The 22,088-nt window shown below is 43.8% G+C and overlaps 2 protein-coding genes across 3 annotated transcripts; one reads left to right on the forward strand and one right to left on the reverse strand.

Moving 5' to 3' along the window:
- The first annotated feature begins 917 nt into the window (after window positions 1-917).
- On the forward strand, window positions 918-15,239 carry Ttc9c (tetratricopeptide repeat domain 9C). 2 transcript variants are annotated; one of them, XM_027408359.2, is made up of 4 exons: window positions 918-1,058; window positions 1,411-1,662; window positions 8,626-8,808; window positions 13,682-15,239. In XM_027408359.2, the coding sequence occupies exons 2-4, from the start codon at window positions 1,425-1,427 to the stop codon at window positions 13,774-13,776; spliced, it is 516 nt and encodes a 171-aa protein (XP_027264160.1). In that variant the 5' UTR covers window positions 918-1,058; window positions 1,411-1,424; the 3' UTR covers window positions 13,777-15,239. The 2 variants fall into 2 exon arrangements, with proteins under 2 accessions (XP_027264160.1, XP_027264161.1); XM_027408360.2 differs by lacking the exon at window positions 918-1,058 and having other exon boundaries at window positions 1,523-1,662; window positions 8,640-8,808.
- Window positions 15,240-19,405: 4,166 nt separating this feature from the next.
- Zbtb3 (zinc finger and BTB domain containing 3) lies at window positions 19,406-22,088 on the reverse strand. Its single transcript, XM_027408361.2, has 2 exons — window positions 21,837-22,088; window positions 19,406-21,597 (listed from the first exon to the last, which is right to left on the reverse strand). Exon 2 carries the CDS (start codon window positions 21,544-21,546, stop codon window positions 19,993-19,995), a length of 1,554 nt encoding a protein of 517 aa, XP_027264162.1. The 5' UTR covers window positions 21,547-21,597; window positions 21,837-22,088; the 3' UTR covers window positions 19,406-19,992.

The raw sequence follows: 22,088 nt of genomic DNA on the forward strand, positions 1-22,088 counted from the left end.
CACTGAGCCCCAAACAAGTGATAGAAAGTCGGCTCTCGGCCGCGGACGGGCGGGCAGGCGGGCTGGCGGGCGAGCGCGCGCTGAGGACGACCGAGTTCCCTCACTTCTCCTTCCCTCCCTCCCCTCAGAGGCCCCGGCCAATCAGCGGAGGCCTCATGACTGCGCAGCCGCAAGGAACCTGCTCCGGCAAGGCTGGCTGCGGCTCAAGTGCCTCGTAGCACGGAAGCGTGTGTGTGCCCCTCGTTCGGTCCTTCGGTTGTAGGCTCTGCGCAGTCGCGCCGGAGCCCCGCCCACCCTGTCAGTACTCTTACTTCCTGCTCGCTCCCACTCGCCGGGGCACCCTAGGTCTTACTTGATGTCGTCTCTTCCGTATTCTTTCACTGCGTCTTCTGAAAGTCATCAACCGAGACAAGCCGGAGGGCTGCCTGGCGCAGAGCAGTTGTTTTCGTAGCTCGTAGGCAAAGGGTTTTCCAGCGAGAGCGAGCAATGCCCGGGTCTTTTTCTGTGCTTAAACTTCTACCCAGCAACAGAAGCTCCGACCCCGCCCTTAGCCTCTCTCATTGGCCATCTTGAATCGTAGTCTGTTGCTGTGATTGGACATCTGATATCGTGCGGCTTTTTTTCCTATTGGAGAAGTGGCCGGGAATTTTTTTTTTTTCCGGGTTGGTCCGCTGGGAAGGCGGGGTCATTTTTGCGGGATTACTTTTCTGGACTCGTTTCTGATTGGGTGAAGTGACGCAATGCGCGCTCCCCATTAGATGCTAAACTGCGGGGAAGCCGGCTCTTTTCCTCTCGGTGCTGCGGCTCTTAAACTGAATCCCTGGAGGAAACTTCCGGGCTTGGGCCACTGCAGTCTTGCGCTTGTTGTGTTTGCCTGTGCATGCGACATCTGTCTCTCCTGCAGATTGGGAGGTTCAGGCCTCATTCACTTCGGTTCCTTAATTAACAGCAGAGACATCAACAAATGCTTGTTGAATAAGGTCAAATAAAGAGCTTGGGAAGGAGCGAAGCCTTTTTGACTTGTTTCAGTTGTTCCCGCCTACTCCATCTTCTTCCAGGTCAGGGGGTGTGTCTCAGAGAAAAGGAAACGAATTTTGCGGCGGTCAAACACTTGGCATTTGTACTTGGGCCTTTAAATCTTCCTAGAGTCTATACTCACGCCAGGATCTCTTCTTTTGGAAATCATTTGGTCTATGGCTTCACTACCTCATTATTCCTTTTGTTGTGGAACTTCTGGAAACTGAAAACAGGATAGATAGAACTGCAGTAAAAACATCAAAGCTCAAGTTAAAGGAGAGTGTTTTTTTTTTTTTTTTTTTTTTTTTTTTTTTTTTTTTTGCTTACAAAATAGACTTCCCAGACCAATAATTTTGATCCCAACACCACGACCTCTTTTGATCTTCCATTTAGCAATTCTAACAGTCATGGAGAAGCGCCTGCAGGAGGCTCAGCTATTCAAGGAGGAAGGGAACCAGCGCTACCGGGAAGGGAAGTACCGAGATGCTGTGAGTCGGTACCATCGAGCTCTTCTCCAGCTGCGAGGTCTGGATCCAAGTCTGCCTTCCCCGATACCCAATCTAGGACCTGAGGGCCCAGCTCTCACGCCAGAGCAAGAAAACATACTGCACACCACCCAGACAGACTGCTACAACAACCTAGCGGGTAAGAGTGGGGGGGGGGGCAGGAGGGTGGGTGGAGCATCAAGACTTGACCACCGAACAAGGGCATTGGTGGCGCACGCCTTTAGTCTCAGCACTCAGGAGGCAGAGGCAGGTGATATTGTGAGTTCGAGGCCAGCCTGGTCTACAAAGTGAATTCCGGGACAACCAGGGCTACACAGAGAAGCCCTGTCTCAATAAACAAGGTGAAACAAACAAAAAAGACAGCGCCATCGAGCCCTTTGAATACTACAATCTTCGCTGTCATCTGATTATTGGGCAATGAATTGAAATCTGTTTCCAATCTGTAGAGAGCTCTTAAGCAGGCAGAATTTTTCAAACCTAACTTAGAGTTTGTGAAAATACAACTTCCTAGGCCCTAACTCCAGAAACTTTGATCTAGTGCATCTAGGGTGGTACGGCCAGTGGATTTATCTGGAGGAATGTTGCTAACTTTAGAACATTTTTCCTTCTGTAGAAAAAAAGTGCCTTTGTCTAAAGGAAATTTAACATTTGGGAAACAAGTTACTGGCTCTAGATACTGTAGATTACTTGTGCTTGATTGTATTTTTTTTTTTTTTGTAGAAATCAAGGACATTGGATAAGTAGTATCTTCCATTTCCAGATGGCTTTGTATGAAGATAGAACAGTTCTGCTAGGATTAACCTAATTGACAAGAGACCTTTTATTCTTTTCTATGGTAGACAAATCAAGCTTAGAACTAATTAACTTAACTTACAGTATAGTAAAGGCATTCTAACAGTGCAAACTGAGGCTATATATATATTATCAAGAGCTTTTATATTTCATACTGGTTGCTTTTTAAAGTTATTTTTGTTTTTCTTGAGACGCAGTATGTAGCCCAACCTGGTCTGAAACTCACTTTGTAGACCAAGCTGGCTCCAAACTCCTGGCAGTTTTTATGCCGCTGGCTCACAAGTGCTGATGTTATAGGTGCCAGCCACGGCATCTGGCTGTTTATTTTAAAAATATTTTTGTGATCTCTGCGAGTTTGAGGCCAGCTTGGTCTACACAGCAAGTACCAGAAGAGCCAGAGCTTCATAGAGAGATCCCATCTCAAACAAACAAACAAACAAGCAATGTTATATATATATATATATATATATATATATATATATATATATATTATAGAGCACTCTTTAACTTTATTTGTATAAACTTAAATATGTATATACAGGCAGACACACATATTGCATGTGTACATATGGTGTTGGAGTGGAGCTGTGGAACTCAGGGCCTTGCACATACTAACCAAAAGCTGTGTCACTAGCCTGCAATATCAGCATTAAGAATTTTTGAAATTACAATACTTATTAGTTATGATAAAAGTTAGTGATATTTTTTTCCAGTGTGTCCAGCAATACTTTTGGACTTGAATAATAGTTATTATGGTAGTGTTTTATTTGTTTTTGTAACAAGGTCTGTGTAGCTCAGATGGCCTCAACCATGCCTGCCTCTGCCTGCAGAGTGCTGGGACTAAAGGTGTGCATAGCCGGTCCCCTCAGAAGAGCTGCTTTAACTCACCTCTAATTAACAGTTATTAAATGCTGAGGATTAGCGGTATAACACTACAGATAACAATCCCTATATTCAAGCCAGGCGTAGGTGGCGCACGCCTTTAATCCTAGCACTCAGGAGGCAGAGGCAGACAGATCTCTGTGAGTTCGAGGCCAGCCTGGTCTCTAGAGCAAGTGCCAGGATAGGCTCCAAAGCCACAGAGAAACCCTGTTTGGAAAAACAAAAACAAACAACAACAACAAAAAAATCCCTATATTCATGAAACAAAGAAGATAACACCATATACCAGACGGTAAGTGCTCCGAAAGCAATTAAGTGAGATGGCCTGGTGCTTTACACCTGTAATCCCAGCTGTGCCACTAACCTACAATATCAGCACTAAACGTTTTTAATCTGAGGTCCACGTTAGCCTGGAATGTATGGTAAGACCCTGCCTCAAACAAATAAGAATAAATGGAAAATGGAAATAGATACAGTCCTGGGACGTTCCATTTGAGAAAGGCTGGCTACATAGGATTCATAGATGTGACATTTATAACATGTGATGACCAGTGCTGCTTAGGTCAATACACATTGATCTATGTTAAGTGTCACAACAGTTCTTCCAGATTAATCTAAGGAAACTACAACTAATCTAGCAACAAGTGTATTTAAAATTATATCCAGGCAAACAGTCTTAATTCCCAAGGCATAAATTTTTTTTAATTTATTTATTATATGTACAACATTCTGCCTCCATGTATATCTGCACACCAGAAGAGGGCACCAGATCTCATAACGGATGGTTGTGAGCCACCATGTGGTTGCTGGGAATTGAACTCAGGACCTCTGGAAGAGCAGTCAGCGCTCTTAACCTCTGAGCCTTCTCTCCAGCCCCAATAAATAATTTTTTTTTTTACTAAATTAACAGTATTCATTTATTAGATGCCCATGATATATTTGACAGTTTATTTACAACTTTTCTCATCCTTACCGTCTTTAATTTTGATAGATACGTCATAATAATCCTCATTTTTATAGATAAAGAAGGCAAATAATGTCCCTACCCAAAACTCTCAGTGTCTACCTGGCACATTTAAGAGAACACCCAGTCTGGCCTTTGCCTAGCTCCTGACTCCTCCATATCTGCAACTCTTGTAGCACACTCCACCTAACAGACTTGGAAGCTCTCTTCTCAGCTGCAAGCATTCTGTGGCTTAAGTAGACCTCCAGCTGGGTATAATGGTGCAATGCCTTTATCCCAATACTCAGGAGTCAGAGGCAGGTGGATCTCTGTGAGTTCAAGGCCAGCCTGGTCTACAGAGTGAGTTCCAGGTCCACCAGGGCTACACAGAGAAACCTTATCTCAAAAAACAAAAATAAATAAATAAAATTTACTTTCTTAGAGAAGCCTTCAGTAACCAAGCAACAGTTTAACTTCATTCATTCTCAAGTAGTTTGCTTTTCTTCAAATTATCTTTAAATTTTCATTTGTTTGTATATTCCTCCCACTTAGGGAGGCCCTGGCATTATTTAATCATTGCTTGATCTCAGTTGCTGCCCCTGTGGGGATCAGTCAAGCTTTATATCCTAGAGTATTTTCCCTAAGCTGCTAAAATCCTAACTCATAGCTGGGGCCCAAAGGTGGAGTGTTACAATAGGATTTAGTGCTTTGTATCTGTATCATTTACTAAGCTGTTAAACTCAGATCCTTCTGTACATTCAAAGATCTCTGCCTTCTAAAGTCTGTAAAAGGAATTTACACCTAGTGGTGCTGGCATATGCCTTTAATCCCAGCACTCAGCAGGCAGAGGCAGTCAGATCTCTGTGAGTTCTGAGGTCTGCCTGGTCAACAAGAGCCAGGACTGTTACACAGAGAAACCCTGTCTTGAAAAACCAAAAAAAAAAAAAGAAAGAAAGAAAAGAAAAAGAAAGAAAGAAAGAAAGAAAGAAAGAAAGAAAGAAAGAAAGAAAAGCAACAACTCTTCTTTAAGGCAGAACACTGTCTTGAACATTGCTTCCTAACCAAGATTTATTCTGGGTTCCATTAGTCAGCCAAGAGAATAGTGAATTAATGTCATGTCTTTGGAAATGAGGTTGACATGGTGACACAACTGCAATCCCAGTGCTTGGAAGCCTGAGGCAGCGGGAACAACTGTAGTTTGAGGCCATCCTGGGCTACAGACTGTTTCAGAACTTCCTGAGCTACAAAGTGAGAACTTGACTGTCTTAGTGTTCTATTATTGTGAAGAGACACCATGACCACCACAACTCTTTTTTTTTAATATTTTTTTTTTAAAAAAAAAGTTTATTTTGTGTGCATTGGTGTTTTGCCTGCATGTAAGTGTGTGTGAGGGCAGTAGATACTGGAGTTACAGACAGTTGTAAGCTGCCATGTCGGTGCTGGGAATTGAACAGAGAGGTGCCCTTAACCACTGAGCCATGTCTCCAGCCCCCACCACAACTCTTACAAGGGAAGCATTTTATTGGGGGCTGTCTTACATTTTCAGAGGTTTAGTCCATTATCATGATGTCGGGCATAGTGACATGCAGGAGACAGGGTGCTGGGAAGTAACTGAGAGTTCTATTTTTGGATCTGAAGGCAGAGGGAAAAGAGGGAGCCACTGAGCCTGGTTTAGGCTTTTGAATCCTCAGACCCTACCCCACAGCGACACACTCCCTCCAATAAGACCACTGTAGATTGAAGTTTTTGTCCCACCCAGTCCTGTAGCCATTCGGTCCCAAATAAACACACAGAGGCTTCTATTAATTATAAACTATTTGGCCTATTGCTCAGGCTTAGTACTAACTTACAACTTAAATTAACCCACAATTCTTGTCTATGTTTAGCCACATGGCTTGGTACCTTTTTTCGGTAAGGCATTCTCATCTTGCTTCCTCTGCTTCTGGCTGGCAACTACGTCTCTGCCTTTCCTGTTTCCAGAATTCTCCTAGTCTGGTCACTCCACCTATACTTCCTACCTGGCTACTGGCCACTCAGCATTTTATTAAACCAATATGAGTGACAAATCTTTACAGTGTACAAGAGCATTATCCCACAGCAGACCACACCTCCTAATCCTTTCAAATAGTGACACTCCCTAAGCATTTAAATAGATGAACCTGTGCGGGCGGTTCTTGTTCAAACCACCACACTGACTCAACAAAACCAAAGCCTGGGTGTGTTGATGCATGCCTACAATTCTACTGGCTGGGAATGGGGGAGCAAGATCATCCCCCTCCAGTATGTAATGAATCCAGAGCCAACTGAAGCTATGTGAGATCCACCTCACCCCCATGTGAGAACACTGAGAAAAATGACAGAACATGGTTCAGATTTCATGCTCATTCTCCTTACAAGCTCTGAGATCTTGGGCAAGTTTTGCTCATCTGAGCCTGGATCTTTTTTTTTTTTTCATCCATTAATTGGAGACTGACACTGATTTTGTACTGTGGGTGAAAAGATAGGATATATTCAACATAGCTTGTTCCTTCCTCACATAATGGCAAGCATTAACAATGCTGCAGTGTAAGAGTGTGATGAGACCAAGAAGTGAGGGCAGAGCACTGGGTAGAAAAGCTACAACGAGTTTTACCAGATCCCCAGCACCAAAGGGAGGAGAGAAAGAGGGTAGGGGAGACTGTGAGAGTCGGTCTCCTATAGTAGCCTAGACTGGCCTTGAATTCCCTGTGTAGTCAAGTGTTAGTCACTGCTCCACTGATGTGAAAAGATGCTGTGACCAAGCCGGGCGTTGGTGGCGCACGCCTTTAATCCCAGCACTCGGGAGGCAGAGGCAGGCGGATCTCTGTGAATTCTAGACCAGCCTGGTCTACAGAGCTAGTTCCAGGACAGCCTCCAAAGCCATAGAGAAACCGGTCTCGAAAAACAAAAACAAAACAAAACAGAAAAAAAAAAAGACATTGTGACCAAGATAATTCCCTTTTTTTTTTTTTTTTTTTTTTTTTGTATGTTTGTTTGTTCAAGAACAGGGTTTCTCTGTGTAACAGCCCTGGCTGTCCTGGAACTTGCTTTGTAGACCAGGCTAGCCTCTAACTCACAGAGATCCACCTGTTTTCTACTTCCCAAGTATTGGGATCAGAGGTGTGCACCAACACTGCCCATGGTGACAAGGTAATTCTTACAAAGGAAAGCATCTAATTGGAGGCTTGCTTAGTCCATTATCATTATGTCAAGGAGCATGGTGGCCTGCATGGCATTGAAGTACTAGCTGAGGGCTACATCCTGATCCCATGGGCCTGTAAGAAAAAAGAGAATTGGGCCTGGCATGGGCTTTTTTTTTTTTTTAAGATTTTATTTATTTATTATGTATACAACATTCTGCTTCCATGTATATCTGCACACCAGAAGAGGGCACCAGATCTCATAAGGGATGGTTGTAAGCCACCATGTGGTTGCTGGGAATTGAACTCAGGACCTCTGGAAGAGCAGTCAGTGCTCTTAACCTCTGAGCCATCTCTCCAGCCCCCATGGCATAGGCTTTTTTTGTTGTTGTTGTTTTGTTTTGTTTTTTTTTGTTTTTTTGTTTTTCGAGGAGACAGGGTTTCCCTGTGGCTTTGGAACCTGTCCTGGAACTAGGTCTTGTAGACCAGGCTGGCCTCAAACTCACAGAGATCCGCCTGCCTCTGCCTCCCGAGTGCTGGGATTAAAGGGCGTGCGCCACCAACGCTCGGCCTGGCATGGGCTTTTAAAACTTCAGAGTCCACACCCAGTGACAAACTTCCTCCAACAAGGTCACACCCTCCTGATCCTTCTCAAATAGTGCTACTCTCTGGCGACTAAGCATTTACATAAATCCACTACACTGAGGATGATCTTGGGTTCCTCCTTCTCCTGCCTCTAACTTCCAAATGTTGGGATTATAGAAGTGTACTGCCATGCCATGCTTGAGAGAGTTTTGAATAAAAAATGTAAAGTATGGAGCCCGGAGAGATGGCTTACCAGTTAAAAGTGTTTGCTGCTCTTGTAGAGGACTTGGTTTTGGTTCAGGACCCATATAGCAGCTCATAGTCAGCTGTAACTCTAGTTCCAGGGCATCTGATTCCTCTTATGACCACTTTGGGCTCCTGCATGCATATGATACACATATATACACACACATAAAATGAAATAAATAAGCTTTATGTATTTATTATGTGTGCTCAAGCATGACATTGTACACATGTTGAGAATGTCAGAAGAAAACTTGTGGAGTCAGTTCTTTCCTTCCCAGGAATCAAACACAAGTCTTCAAGCTTGGTGGCAAGAGCCTTTACCCACTGAGCCAGCTTGTCAGTCAAAATTTTATCTCTCCAGTTCCTAGATGAGGGTATGGATATGGGAGATACTTCAGCATTAGTTGAATAAAATGATTATTGGGGAATGCCTTGAACTGGCCAGTGGAATCTCCTATAAGCCCTCCTTCTCTCTCCCTTTAACTTGATCCATTAGCCTGTCTCCTCCAGATGGAGCCAGTGAACTACGAACGAGTAAGGGAATACAGTCAGAAAGTCCTAGAACGACAACCTGATAATGCCAAGGCCTTGTATCGGGCAGGAGTAGCCTTCTTCCATCTGCAGGACTATGACCAGGCTCGGCACTACCTGCTAGCTGCTATCAATAGGCAGCCTAAAGGTGAGTGAGAGGGACAGTAAGGTGGTGAGCATATTTAAAATTGTTCTGTTGTTGGTATAAAGAAATGATAAGGGTTTAAGGAGATGACAGCGCTAATTGCTGTGGTCTGATATTGCACACTGTATACATCATGTATTGAATTATATGCCCTATACCTGTTAATATGTACAGCTATTACAAATCAACAGGAAAATACTCACAAAGCTCTGGGTTCAATCCCCAGCATTGCATAAAAGCATATGTAGTGGTGCACATGTCTGTAATCCCAGCACATGGCAAGTAGGAACAAGAGGATCAGAGATCAAGATTATCTTTAGTTAACATAGTGTCTGAAGATGATCTGGGCTACATGAGACCCTGTCTCAAAACAAAACTGTTTCATGCTGGGCAGTGGTGACACACACCTTTAATCTCTGCACTCAGGTATCAGAGGCAGGTGGATCTCTGTGAGTTCAAGGCCAGCCTAATCTACAGAGCGAGTTCCAGAACAGCCAAGGCTACACAGAGAAATTCTTTCTTGAAGAACAAATAAGAAACCTGTCCCATTGAAGTGGTTCCCATGGAAAGGAAATTTTAGTTTATTTAGTGTTTTCAGTTTACTCCCCTAATTCCCCTTTTGTTTTTCAAGACAGAGTTTCTTTGTGTAGCTTTGGAGCCTGACCTAGAACTACCTCTTGTAGACCAGGCCTCTGCCTCTGCCTCCCAAGTGCTGGGATTAAGGCGTGTGCCACCACCATCCAGCTTCAGTTTACTTTTTTAAAGACCTTTTGTTTTTAAGTATACCAGTGTTTTACATGTATATGGCTTACTTCTTTGTTGATGTGTGAACCTGGGAGAGTGGGCCTAAAAATGAGGTGGACTAAAGTCTCATACAATAGCTAACTTTATTCAGAGTATCAGGCAATTTATACTCTGAGGGTTAAGAAGAACCACATGAATAAAATGTTCAATCACAAGGAGAAGCAAAAACATATTTTTCCATAGAGGCATATAAAGAAGTAACAATAGCCAACTGTAATGAATAATCTGAAGTAAACTCATACCTGGGAGGGGCAAGAAAGCACATTCCAAGAACAATTCCATGTTTTAGAAGAATTGAGCTCACACCACTCTGTTCTTGGACTGTGTTCCAGTAGCATACTTGTGCACCACACATCTGCCTGGTGCCTTTGGACCTGAAGAGGCAGTCATTAGGTCTTCTGAAAGTAGAATTACAGCCTGTAGCAAGACCCTGTGTGTGCCAGAACTGAACCCATGTCCTCTGCAGGAACAGCAAGTGTTCTTAACAGCTGAGCCACCTCTTCAGCCCATTTTTAACTTTTTAGAAATAGATACTATAAGCCAGATAAAAATCCCAGGAGGAAGTGGGGAAGGTGGTCATGAAATTCCTGGCTGAGGCACACACCTTTGATCTAAGCACTCTGAAGGCAGAGGCAGGAGGATCTCTGAGTTTGAGGCCAGCCTGGTCTATAGAATGAGTTCCAGGACAGCCAGGACTATACAGAGAAACCCTGTCTCAAAAAAACATAAAAAGAAAAGAAATTCCTGCTTAAGGAGCTATTGGCATTTGATAGCTGTTAGGGGAGGGGGAGTTAGTTTTCTTTAATGATGTGACCCCCCTTTGTAGGTCACCAACACTCTAGAGCAGGCCACATTCTGAAGAGTAGCTGAGCAACACAAACTAGACTAGATAGGGTTGGGAGAAGGTGGGAAAAAAACTTAACCCTGGGTACTAAGGAAGTTGGGGAAGATGGGTTTGAAGGGAGCTGGAAAGGAGGTGAATATGATTAAAATACATTGTGAAATTCTTAAAGACTTAATAAATTATTATTTAAAAAAAGAGACCTTTGATATATTTAAGAAAGGGAGCTGGGTGGTGGTGGCTCCCAAATTTAATCCCAGCAGTCAGGAGGCAAAGCCAGGAGGATCTCTGTGAGTTCAAGGCCAGCCTGGTCTACAGAGCGAGTTCCAGGACAGCCTCCAAAGCCACAGAGAAACCATGCCTCGAAACCCCCCCCCAAAAAAGGAAATGCACAAAACATGCACATGAACAGATTTTCCACTTCTGTGGCATTTTTGAGGGCTTTGTTTTTGTTTTTTGTTTATTTTGTGTGTGGGGAGGGTGGGGGGGATTGGGATATTTGCGGGCCACAGCCATGTAGAGTCCAGAGGACAGCCTATGGAAGCTGCTTCTCTCCTTCCACCATGTGGGTTCTGGGAATAGACTCCCTCTGCTTGTCAGCCTGGCTGGACAGCAAGTACCTTTACCTACTGGAACATTTTGCTGGTCTGTAGTTTTGTTCTTTTGAGACAGTGTTGTCCTTTGTAACCCAGGGTGGCCTGTATCTGCATCTCTAGCGCCAGCCTCCCTGAGGAATGGTACGATAGGAGTTTACCGCCTCATCAATAGTACTCCTCTGTTCCTGTTTCTACGGGGAAGCAACTGTTAGTTCTGTTTGTATCCTTAGGAGTATTTATGCTTAAACAGGCATAAGTGTGCATGTTCCCTGTGCCAGCTCTGTAAGTCAATGGTATACCTATTCCTGTTTCTGTTTCTATTGCTGTGCTGTAGATCCAACTCAGGCCTTTGCCTACCCTGAAGATGCTCTAGCCCTGTGACATCCCTGTCAGTTTACTCTGTGGATGGCAAAGGGCACCCTCCCCACTTCTCTGTTTTACTGCTGGGAACCATACTCAACATTGTACCTACTAAGTGCTATGCCCATGTAGTTGGAATTTTCACTGGGCTACCAACCGGCTCCCAAATAAGGACATGGAGACTTATTATTAATTATGAATGCTTGGCCTTAGCTTAGGCTTGTCCCACTAGCTCTTTTAACTTAACCTGTTTCTATTCATTGACATTTTTCCTTGGGGCTTTTGTCCTATTTTCCTGCTTCCTCATGTCTGGCTGGCTGGCCCCTGCCATCTCTTTCTTCTTCCAAGGTTAAATGCGTCCTTCTACTTACTCTCCCTGCCCAGAAGTCCTGCATATACCTCCTCCCTCGCTATTGGCAGTTCAGCTTTTTATTAGACCAATCAAATGCCTTAGCAGGCAAGGTAAAACATCTTTACATAATTATAAACAAATGCAACACTTTATATAGTTAAACAAATATTCTACAACATAAACAAATGCAACCCATCTTTACAACGTTAAACGAAATACAATACATCTTTGCATAGATAAACATTCTGCAACAATACCCATGTCCTTATCAACTTAAATCAATTTATTTATTTTGGTGTTTTATGGGCAGAATTTCACTATATACCCCTGACCAGCTTGGAGTTCTATCTATTGCCCAAGCTGCCATTGAACTTGTAATTCACCTGCCTTGACCTTCTCAGTACTCAGATAGGTGTGTGTCACTATAATGGGGATTTTAGGAACTTTTTTCTTTTCTTCTCTTTTTTTTTTTTAAAGATTTTTGGAGACAGTGTCTCATGTAGCTCAGGCTCATCTCAAACTCAATTTGTAGCACTGGCTGTCCTTGAACTTTTAATCCCTTCCCCTCTATTTCCCAAGTGTTGATGTTTCCTGTATGTGCCACAGTACCCAGCTTAGGAACTTTGTTTTAAAGTCCCTACCTTTTAAAGAGTATGTTAGTGGATCCCAGTGAATGGACTTGATCATAGTTATTCAGCCTGCTCTCCAGATAGAAGCTGGCCTTTTCTTTAGCTATTACCTTTTCTTTTAGCTCAGCTAACTCCAGGTGTGACCTAGAAAAAGAAGCCACTGACTGGGAGAATTTCAGATTTGGCACTGGGTTTTCAGGACAGAAAGGAAACTGTGTAGCAGATGGCAGGTTCATTTCTGTGTTGGTTGGTTTAGCACTGAATATTGTATCTCCCTTTTTTTTTCTTTTATTTGTTTGTTTATTGTTTTTGTTTCTCAAAACAGGGTTTCTCTGTGTAAACCTGGCTGTCCTGAAACTTGTTCTGTAGACCAGGCTGACCTTGAACTCACTACCTCTGCCTCCCAAGTACTGGGATTAAAGGCATGCACCACCCCTGCCTTGCCTTTTTTTTTTTTCCTTCATTTTTGACAGGGTCTCTCTACATGGTTCTGGCTGTCCTGGAGCTCATTAGCACTCGGGAGGCAGAGGCAGGTGAATCTCTTGAGTTTGAGGCTAGCCTGGTGTACAGAGTGAGTTCCAGGACAGCCAGGGCTGTTACACAAACTCTGTCTTGAAAAAATCAAAATAGCCAGGCACGCCTTTAGTCCCAGCACTCAGGAGGCAGAGGCAGGCAGATCTCTGTGAGTTCAAAAGGCTTGGGATAGCTCAGGTGGTGGAGTGCTTGCCTGGATCCCCCATCACTGAATAAACCATGGTGGTGCATACCTGTAATCCCAACATTTGGGAGGTGGAGGCAGGAGGACCATAAATTTGAGACCAAGTACAAACAAACAGAACCTAGCTCTAACCTATAGAGATTTTGTATGTTTGTTTAATTCATAGTTTTAAATTGGGTGTTCAGGCACAGCTTAAATTCAAAGCCAGCCTGGGGTGCAAGACTCTCAAAAAAAAAAAAAAAAAAAAAAAAGATCTTGGCAGTGGTGGCATACACCTTTGATCCCAGCACTCAGGAGACAGAGGCAGGCAAATCTCTGAGTTCAAGGCCAGTCTGGTCTACAGAATGAGTTTCAGGAAGCCAAGTCTATTACACAGAGAAACCCTATCTTGAGCCCTGCCCCCTCAAAAAAAATAATTCACAGTAATATATTAAGTGATAGAACTTATTGCATGGAATAATTGTGATGCGTTCAGATTTTGGAGAGAACTAAAGTAACTGGGAATGTTAACAGTGCTGTCTGGTCTATTGGGACATTATGGTCTGTCTGTAATTGCCTTCTTCATTGTCTTTGAAGATGCCAATGTCCGGCGGTATCTTCAGTTGACACAGTCAGAACTCAGCAGCTATCATAGAAAAGAGAAGCAGCTGTATCTGGGCATGTTTGGTTAAGGAAGAAAAAAGATGCTTCTTCACTTGAACTCAAGTGGACCGCTAAAGACCCATCAAGAGAAACCTGAGCCTCAGCAAGAGAAATTTACCCTTTACCTCTGACCCAGGTGGATTTCTACTTTTCCTGTTCTGCACAAGCTCTTTGCTACTTAGACTGTCTGCATCTTTTGTTGTTTATCCCCCAGTATATTTGTATGGCTTGCAATTCATATATTTGCCTTGAGAAATAGACTAGAAAGCATTCATCCACTATGGGTCTAATCAGCTATATTTGTGGTATCAATTTAATGAGATGTTATCAGATTTGTTCAGATACAGAGGGCCAGTAAAGGACAAAATAGTAAAAACGGGCAGAAAGGAATCTTGTGCTGGTTCCTCAGATGCCTTTGTTTTTCCCAATGGGAAATATATATTGTGAAACTAGATACTGTAAATTGAGCCCAAGTATATTTACATTAAAGATTTGAAATCAATCATTTTGGGGCTGAAGATGTAGCTCAGTGGTAGACTGCTTGCCTAACATGGGCAAGGCCCTGTTTTGATTCTCTAGTGCTGCCAAAATAACTAAACAATAAAATCAAACTGCTTTGTTATTTAATTTTTGTTTTGTTTTTTTACACAGGGTTTCTCTGTGTAGCCTTGGCTGTCCTAGAACTGTAGACCAGGCTGGCTTCATACAGAGATCCACCTGCTCTGCCTCCTGAGTTCTGGAATTAAAAAGGCATGCCGCCCAACCACTGCCGAGTTCTTTTCTGCTTTTTTTTTCTAGTCCTTGATATTGCTTATACTCAGATCATTAACATAGTATAACTTATTTGTCTTTTTTTTTTTAATCTATTTCTTTTTTTTTTTTTTTAAGATTTATTTTATTTATCATGTATACAGTGCATGCCAGAAGAGGGCACCAGATCACATTACAGATGGTTGTGAGCCACCATGTGGTTGCTGGGAATTGAACTCAGAACCTCTGGAAGAGCATTTGAGCCATCTCTCCAGCCCAACTTATATTTGTCTTTAACCTATTCTGCTTTAAAACTTCTGAAGTAAATGCTTGGAATACATGAAATCCTGTTTTTTGTTTATTTTTTGTTTGTTTTGTTTTGTTTTTGTAAAAAAAAATGCTTCTGGAGTTAAGCACTTAGGTAGCTAAAAGTATTTAATAACTCTATGTCCTCATGCCAAAAAGGAACCCAAGTGCTAATGAGCTTTTTCTGGGTGTGTATGTATGTGTGTTGTTGGAATTTGAACCTATCTTGCATATTCTAGGCAAGTACCCTATCATTGAGCTATGTAGTCAGTCCCAAAGTGGTGTTTGTTTTTGTATTTTGGACAAAGTTTCTCTGTGTAGCCCTGGCTGTCCATGTTTTAATTTTTAATAGATGCATTTCTGAAGTGTGTTCATTTTTCTGAAAGACATTATTGTGTCTTCTTGAAAGAATATAATAAAGCATGATAGAACCTAAGTCTCCTTTTCATTTGTCACTCTATTTTGTAAGAGCTCAGGACCTCACAAAGGAAGGAAACATAGTCTTGATAGGACCCTGGGGAAGCTGTGTTGCTCGTGGGTGCAGAATGCAGATCTAATACAGTCCTGCCTCTGTGGGGTTCATCAGCCAATGGCTGCTTTGTCATTCTGTTTACTCTGTGGATTGTGTCTATGTCATGGGTGCTAATTAGTGGCTAAGACCATGTAGCAGGTCTGTACCATTATAAGTGGAGATAATAAGCATGTCATTCATTAGCCATCATATAATCATAAAACAAGTATGTTTCTTGGGGTGGGATCAGTCTCTTTATTAATAACATCCCAAACTCTCCCAGTGCACTGTAGTTTAAATAATACATCCATCAAGGTACAACAGGTTTATTACTAAATAATCTAAAAAGTCCAAGGACAGAACTAAGTAAAGTAGAATATTTTCTTTATTGTACAAGCTTCTTAATTTAACATATACCTGTAATCTCAGGCTGAGGCAGGAGGATTGCTATGAGGCCAGTCTGGGCTATATACTGAATTTCAGACTAGATGGGGTTAGCTAACAAGATCATGTCTTAAAAACTCAAAAATAGATTGAAAAAAATTCCTATACTGGTTTGGCAAAATTTTGTCATGGTAAATGCTATCACAATTGGTGCCTCCCTTGACGTTTCTTCTTAGTAAATTTCCATGTACAAATGTCAGAGCTACTCCTCAGTTAGGCCCACTCTGTGTCCCACTGAAAAACCTGGTTGCTGTGGTCCCTACTGCCATGACTCTGCTCTTGAACGGTATGTATCATGATGCCTTTAAAGGTTAATTTAAAATCTTTGTCACCTTGCATGCTTTACTTTTTGTTTTTTGGCACAGGGTTTCTCTGTGTGGCTCTGGCTATCCTGGAACTCACTCTGGAGACCGGGCAGGCCTTGAACTCACAGAGATCCCCCTGCCTCTGCCTCCCGAGTGCTTTAATCCTGGCACATGTTTCACTTCTTTAGAGCCTGCTTTTGTTTCCCAGTTGTGCAGAGATTTGATACTCAAGTAATCTGTCCACTACATCAATGAGGAAAAAATAAAACTGATGTTCACAAATACAGCTTAGAAATTTATCATACTTATCATTTTCTTAGCCTTCCTAAGGGGTAACATTAACATGGTGGTCGGACTTATATGGCAGCTTTTATTTTGAAGTCCAATTCCCAACAGAGACTTTGAGGAACAGAAAAGGAGACAAAGGAAGGTAGCTTGACGAAGGTCTTGAAGAGGTCTGACAAGCTTACATCTTGAGTCAGCACAGAGGGTCCCTAGACATTTGTGTTCCCAAGTTTGTGGAGGGAAGAGACTCCTTGCATTGCCAGGCTGTAAGCATTTCCAGTAAGATTTGAAGATTTTGAATGGAAAGCCTTTGTGATGGATGTGTATGATGATCACACATAAAGGGCAGTTTAAGACCGTATTTCCCAAACTGAGACCCTCCACCTTCATAGTTTGGCCTCAAGTTCTATTTGCATATTACCTGTATTAGTGTTTAGTCAACATGTGAAGGTCAAGGGTGTAGCTTTGTAGTAAAGCACTTGCCTAGCACCACTGCCCAAAATGATTTTAATATATTTTTAAGTTTTTTTTTTTTTGTTTCTTTGTATAGCTTTGGAGCCTGTCCTGGAACTTGCTCTGTAAACCAGGCTGGTCTCGAACTCACAGAGATCTGCCTGCCCCTGCCTCCTGAGTGCTGGGATTAAAGGCAAGCGCTGCCGCTGCCGCTGCCACCGCCACCACCTGGCATAAGCTATATTCTTTATACACTGGTTCTGCCCAGTCTAGCCCAATCTATTGAGCTCAAGTGGGCCTTCTGCCTAAGCCTTCCAAGTAGCTAGAATCACTGGCAAGTACCACTCTCCTTTAAAAATGGAGGTGTATTTATTTACTTATTTATGGGTTCTTTTTCTTTCTCCATCTGTTCTAGGAATGATCCAGGCTTTACACTAGGCACATAGTCTCATTCTGAATTAAACCCTGGCTCACTGACTCTTCATTAAGTATCGGCCCAAGGCTTTGACCTGACTATCCCAGTAGTGACTGTTACTCAGACTGTTTAGAGAATCTGTATCATTTCTGTAAGGACATTGCTCCTCACTATGAGGGACAGATATTCTAAGGCAACATATTTTTTTCAACCCATCCCCCCATACTTTTTTAAGTGAGAAATCAAAACCTATAAAAATCACTGTTTTGAATGGAACTGGTTCTTACAGGCATTTTGATATTTGCTATAGGAAGACTGGAAAAGATGCTACACTCACCTAGAATAGCTTTTACTATTTTTATCTATGTTTTGCTCTTTTTTGGAGTAATTAAGGCAATAATACATTTGCACAAATAAAATTGGAAGATAAGCAGTTACTCTAATATAAGCAATGTGAGCCAGACCTGGCTGTACATCCAGTACTGATAAGGCGTAGGTGGAAGATCTAGAGTTTTAGGCTAGTCTGTTGTACAAAGCAAGACCCTGTCTCAAAGACCGAGGAGGCAGGCATAGTTGTATACTCCTATAACATCAGAACCTGGGGGTGAAGGCAAGTGGATGAGGAAGGAGGGCAAAGTCATCCCCAGCTACTTAGCAAGTTCATGATCAGACTGGGCTACAAGAGACCCTGTCTCCATAAACAGAAGGCAGGAAGAAAGGGAGGGAGGAAAAGGAGTGTGGCAAGTATACAATTTATTCTCCATTATGGGGAAGATGGGGTCTTCCTTTTTCACTCATATTAGCCCTCTTCAACTGCCATGTAGCTAGGACTATAGGTAGCTGCCATTGTACTTGAACACAGCTTTAGAATTTTCTCAGCAGCAAAACAAAATAAAAAATCAACTCTTGCTTCCCATAATGCCCCATCAAGAGAGCTTTCTTTGGCAAAAACTTCATTGTTAGCTCAGTCTTCTATCTCAAAAACAGCAGTCACTCAGTGTGACAGAGACCCCAGAGGAGGGCAAAGAAGTCAAGGAAGCCTGCTTTTATTTTGACCTTTTTCACTTTTCCTTCCTGCCTGATTTGCATTTAGGTCCATGCATGCCAAGAGAGGATGTTTGTAGGGCACCACAGCCTGGAAAGTTATTTCATTTACATTGAGCTCTTTCCCCACATCCCATCTCAACACTTCAAGCTCTCATTTTTAGTCTCTAATACCAGTAACTACCTATATAACTTTAGTGAGTACTTTAAGCTTTTTAGGCTGCTGTTATCACAATTTTACTTTCTTTTTGAAGTGCAAGGGGTCAAACCTTGGGTCTCAGGCTAGGTAAGCTATCTGTCCCCAGCCCCACACTTTGGAAGTAAAGGTCTAAGATTAGAGGATTATAAAATCCTCATGGGGTTTCCTGCTTTAGCTTTCCTAAGCAGCTGTCATTTCAATACCTCCTCAGGTTCTTAGCTCCCCTAAAAGTCCCGCTCCATAGGGCACACTATTTTCTCTCACCAGTTTCTTATGTTCAGACACCTCAATTCCAACTCACAAAATGGCAAAAATGTCAAGTTGCAGCATCTGTTGTCAAAACACCCAATAAAGGTCTTCCCAGGTCCAACAATGAAGAGGAGACGAAGTAAGGGAACAAAGCCACATTCTCAAAAGAATAAGAAAACCTTTAGGGTTGAAGAGGTGGCTCAGCAGTTATGATCACCTGCTGTTCTTCAAGAGGACCCAGGTTCAATCCTCAGCACCCACATAGTGGTTCACAACCATCCATAACTCCAGTTCCAGAGAATCCAATGCCCTCTTGTGGCCTTAGCAGATAACAGGCATGCATGTGGTACACAGACATACATGTAGCCGAAAGCCATACACATAAAATAAATTTTTTGTTTTGCTTTTAGAAACAGGGTTTCTCTGTGTAGCCCTGGCTGTCTTGGAACTCAGAGATCTGCCTCTGCTTCCTAGTGCTGGGATTAACGGCATGAGCCACCACTTCATGGCAAATAAACAAATCTTTTAAAAAAAGAAGAAAGAAATCAGCTTCTAGTTGTTGGTTAACTACCTGCTTTGAACATTATGAACCGGTATGGTTCTGTGATGCATATTAACTGGAGTCATGAACCATGTTCAAATTCCAGCTTTCTCCTTACCCAGCTCTATGACCCTCAACAAATGAATGAGTCCTGAATCTCAAGTTTCTTTGTATTTGGTATGGGGGTGGGGCTAATACTCCTATGAAGTTGAGAATTAAATGAGTATACAAAGTGCCCAATACAGCCCAGAACACACAAGTTCAACTACAGCAAACCATGTGTCAGATTCCCTGTTTGTATTCATCTCCTGCATAAGTCTATGCTGCCCTCTCCCCGTTTCACTTTTTGCTCATAAGCAAACAGACCCACAGGCTTACCCAATGCACGTGTCAAATAAAAGAACTAGCGGGCAGACATGAATGCATACAGACTTGTGGAAGAAACCAGCCAACACCAGTTCAAAGGGATAATTTCACTGCTAGTTTTATGTTCCAGAATGTGGAGTGAGAAGCAGTTACACCTCAGGAAAATTCCCAATGCCCTTGAAGAATCCTGGCTGACCTGCTCTGCCTCTTAATCTCCTGCTTATCTGGCTGGACAAAGAAAAGGGTACAGACACCTTCAGCTTGGGAAGAACCTTCATTCTGCCAACCCGTAGGAATGACGAGATGCCTCCAGCCTTCTCTGTGGCCATCTAACAATAGTAAGAGCAAGCCTGGCATCAGTTCATGCTCCCCAGATATTAATTTTTGGGACCAAGTACAAAATCTTTGGGTGGTCCTCCACCACCAGTGCTCTGTCTCTCTGTTGTCTGGGAGCCAGAGAGGGGCTGCACTCCTAGAATGGAGCTAGCTTCTGGGTCTGGTTTGCTTCGTTTGGCCAGGTCCTCATTGTGAGCCTTTCGGATGTGGCGGTAGAGGTCCCCTGACTGCGTGTAGCTGCGCAGGCAATAGCGGCATTCATAGGGCCGCTCTCGTGTGTGCACTGTGGCGTGTCGTCGTAGTGTATAAGAACAGGAGAAGGTCTTTCCACATGTCTTGCAGGTGGGGACATCCTCTGTAAAAGCCCCAAAGTTCCCCGGAGCTGCTTCGTACTCAGCAGGAGGGTAAAGTGGCTCAAGCAGGGCTGGTGGTGCAGGCAGGGGTGAGGTCACCAGCCCTCGATGGTATTGCCCTGAACCTGGAAGCAGATGGTATGGTAGATGAGATTCTGGAGGCAGGAAGTGGTCACTTGGCCCCACCTCCTCTAGTCCTGTTGCCCCTGGCTCCTCAAAAGTGTCTAGCTGTGAAGGCTGTCCCCCATACATTGCACCTCCAGATGGGAACAGTCCTTCAGGTCCCTGAGGCTGTTCCTCTGAAAGGTCAGTCTCCTCATCAGAGATCACAATAGCTTCTACTTTCACCTGGACCAGTTCAGCTTCAGCTGGGGCTGGAGCCTGGGATAGAACTGGGGCTGGAGCTGGGGGCGGGGCTGGGGCTGGAGGATAGAAGCCTTGCAAAGGTCCTACAGTATCCCTTGGTTCCACCACCCTCAGACTCTCAGGAACCATGTCAAGAGGAGTCAAGGGCTCCACTGAAACTGCTGCAAGGCCAGAGGAGAAGTAGTTTACAGGAATGGTCTCTGTAGAGCTACTAGGGCTGGCAAGAGAGGCAGAGACGTCAGCCACTGGTTGGGGAGGTGCCCGCAGACGTGGTGAGTCAACTTCCATGCTAGGTTGTGTAGTGTCAACACCACCAGACCCTGCTGGCTCATCTGCAGAATGAGCAATAGGTAAGGGAGTGGCTGGACCCTTCCATTCCTCTTTGCTCCAGCGGGCTGACGGCTCAACAGATGCCAGTAAAGGCTGGGGGCCACGAGAACTGCCTGACAAAAACTCCATACTAGCAGGATTGTTCTCTTCCTTTTTGGTACTGTCTGCCTCTGCCAGAGCCCGGGCTTGCAACCGTTGTTTACACACCTTAACGATGTCATTCATGTGCAAGTAGCTGGCTGCTGCTAGCACGTCTTCTAAAGGGGTATCCCCCCTAAGGGCCAGCTGGCCAGCATACATAAAGTCCAGAAGCAACCCAAAGGCTGGGGCCGTGACAATCTCATTGTGAATACACACCAGATCCCTCTTGTCCAATTCCCGTTCCTTGTAGAAAAGCTGAAAGAATGGGCTGCAGGATGCCAGCACAGCCCGATGGGCCAAGAACTGGGCACTACCAACCATCACAGTGCAGTCACAAAGGAAACCCTGAGACCGTTGCTCCCGCAGGCTCTGAAGCAGCTGCTGACTGTGTTCTGGGAACTCCATAGCACCCCAAGAAGGGAAGGGTGCCCAAGAAAGTTCCCCAACAGTGGCTCCCTGGGAAGAAAGGACAGTGAATTAGGGCAGGTAACTTCCACACGAACCTCCACATCCAGGGTTTGCCACCCAAGGCCTCTAGCAACATATTACCCCCCCCCACCATGTTTCACTTAATTGCCCTCCTTTCTCCCAGATCACACCCAAAGCCCTGTTGGCCCCGCCCCCTACACCTAACCTTAGTGATCGTCCCCGCCCATATTCGAAAAAGCCCTGCCCCCGGAAGTCCCGCCCCTAACCAGCCTCTGCTTCCTCGGTCCCAGCCGGTGCCTTCCAGTGACTTGTCCAACCAGGATTGTCTTTCGCGCCCAAGCTTTCCCGGGTGGTGGTTTCACGCTCTGGTCCCGGAACTTCCTGCGCTTCTCTCTCTCGCATTCCAGGGATAAGGACTCCACAGCGTAGGAACTAGCAGAGAAAGGGGAGCCCTCACCCACGACCTAGCATCCACCAGGGAAGCTCCGCCCCTTCCCACCTTCGCTGTTCTAATTGGC

The sequence above is a fragment of the Cricetulus griseus genome, chromosome 3 (genome assembly GCF_003668045.3).
Source record: "Cricetulus griseus strain 17A/GY chromosome 3, alternate assembly CriGri-PICRH-1.0, whole genome shotgun sequence".
Lineage (NCBI taxonomy): Eukaryota > Metazoa > Chordata > Mammalia > Rodentia > Cricetidae > Cricetulus > Cricetulus griseus.

What these genes read in the sequence shown, in the direction of transcription:
- Zbtb3 (XM_027408361.2), bottom strand. Translation starts at nt 21,546, where the DNA reads ATGGAGTTCCCAGAACACAGTCAGCAGCTGCTTCAGAGCCTGCGGGAG.
- Ttc9c (XM_027408359.2), top strand. Translation starts at nt 1,425, where the DNA reads ATGGAGAAGCGCCTGCAGGAGGCTCAGCTATTCAAGGAGGAAGGGAAC. An exon ending in CTGCTACAACAACCTAGCGG is followed by an intron (nt 1,663 to 8,625) that starts GTAAGAGTGGGG and finishes TTGATCCATTAG; the next exon opens with CCTGTCTCCTCCAGATGGAG. An exon ending in TATCAATAGGCAGCCTAAAG is followed by an intron (nt 8,809 to 13,681) that starts GTGAGTGAGAGG and finishes TTGTCTTTGAAG; the next exon opens with ATGCCAATGTCCGGCGGTAT.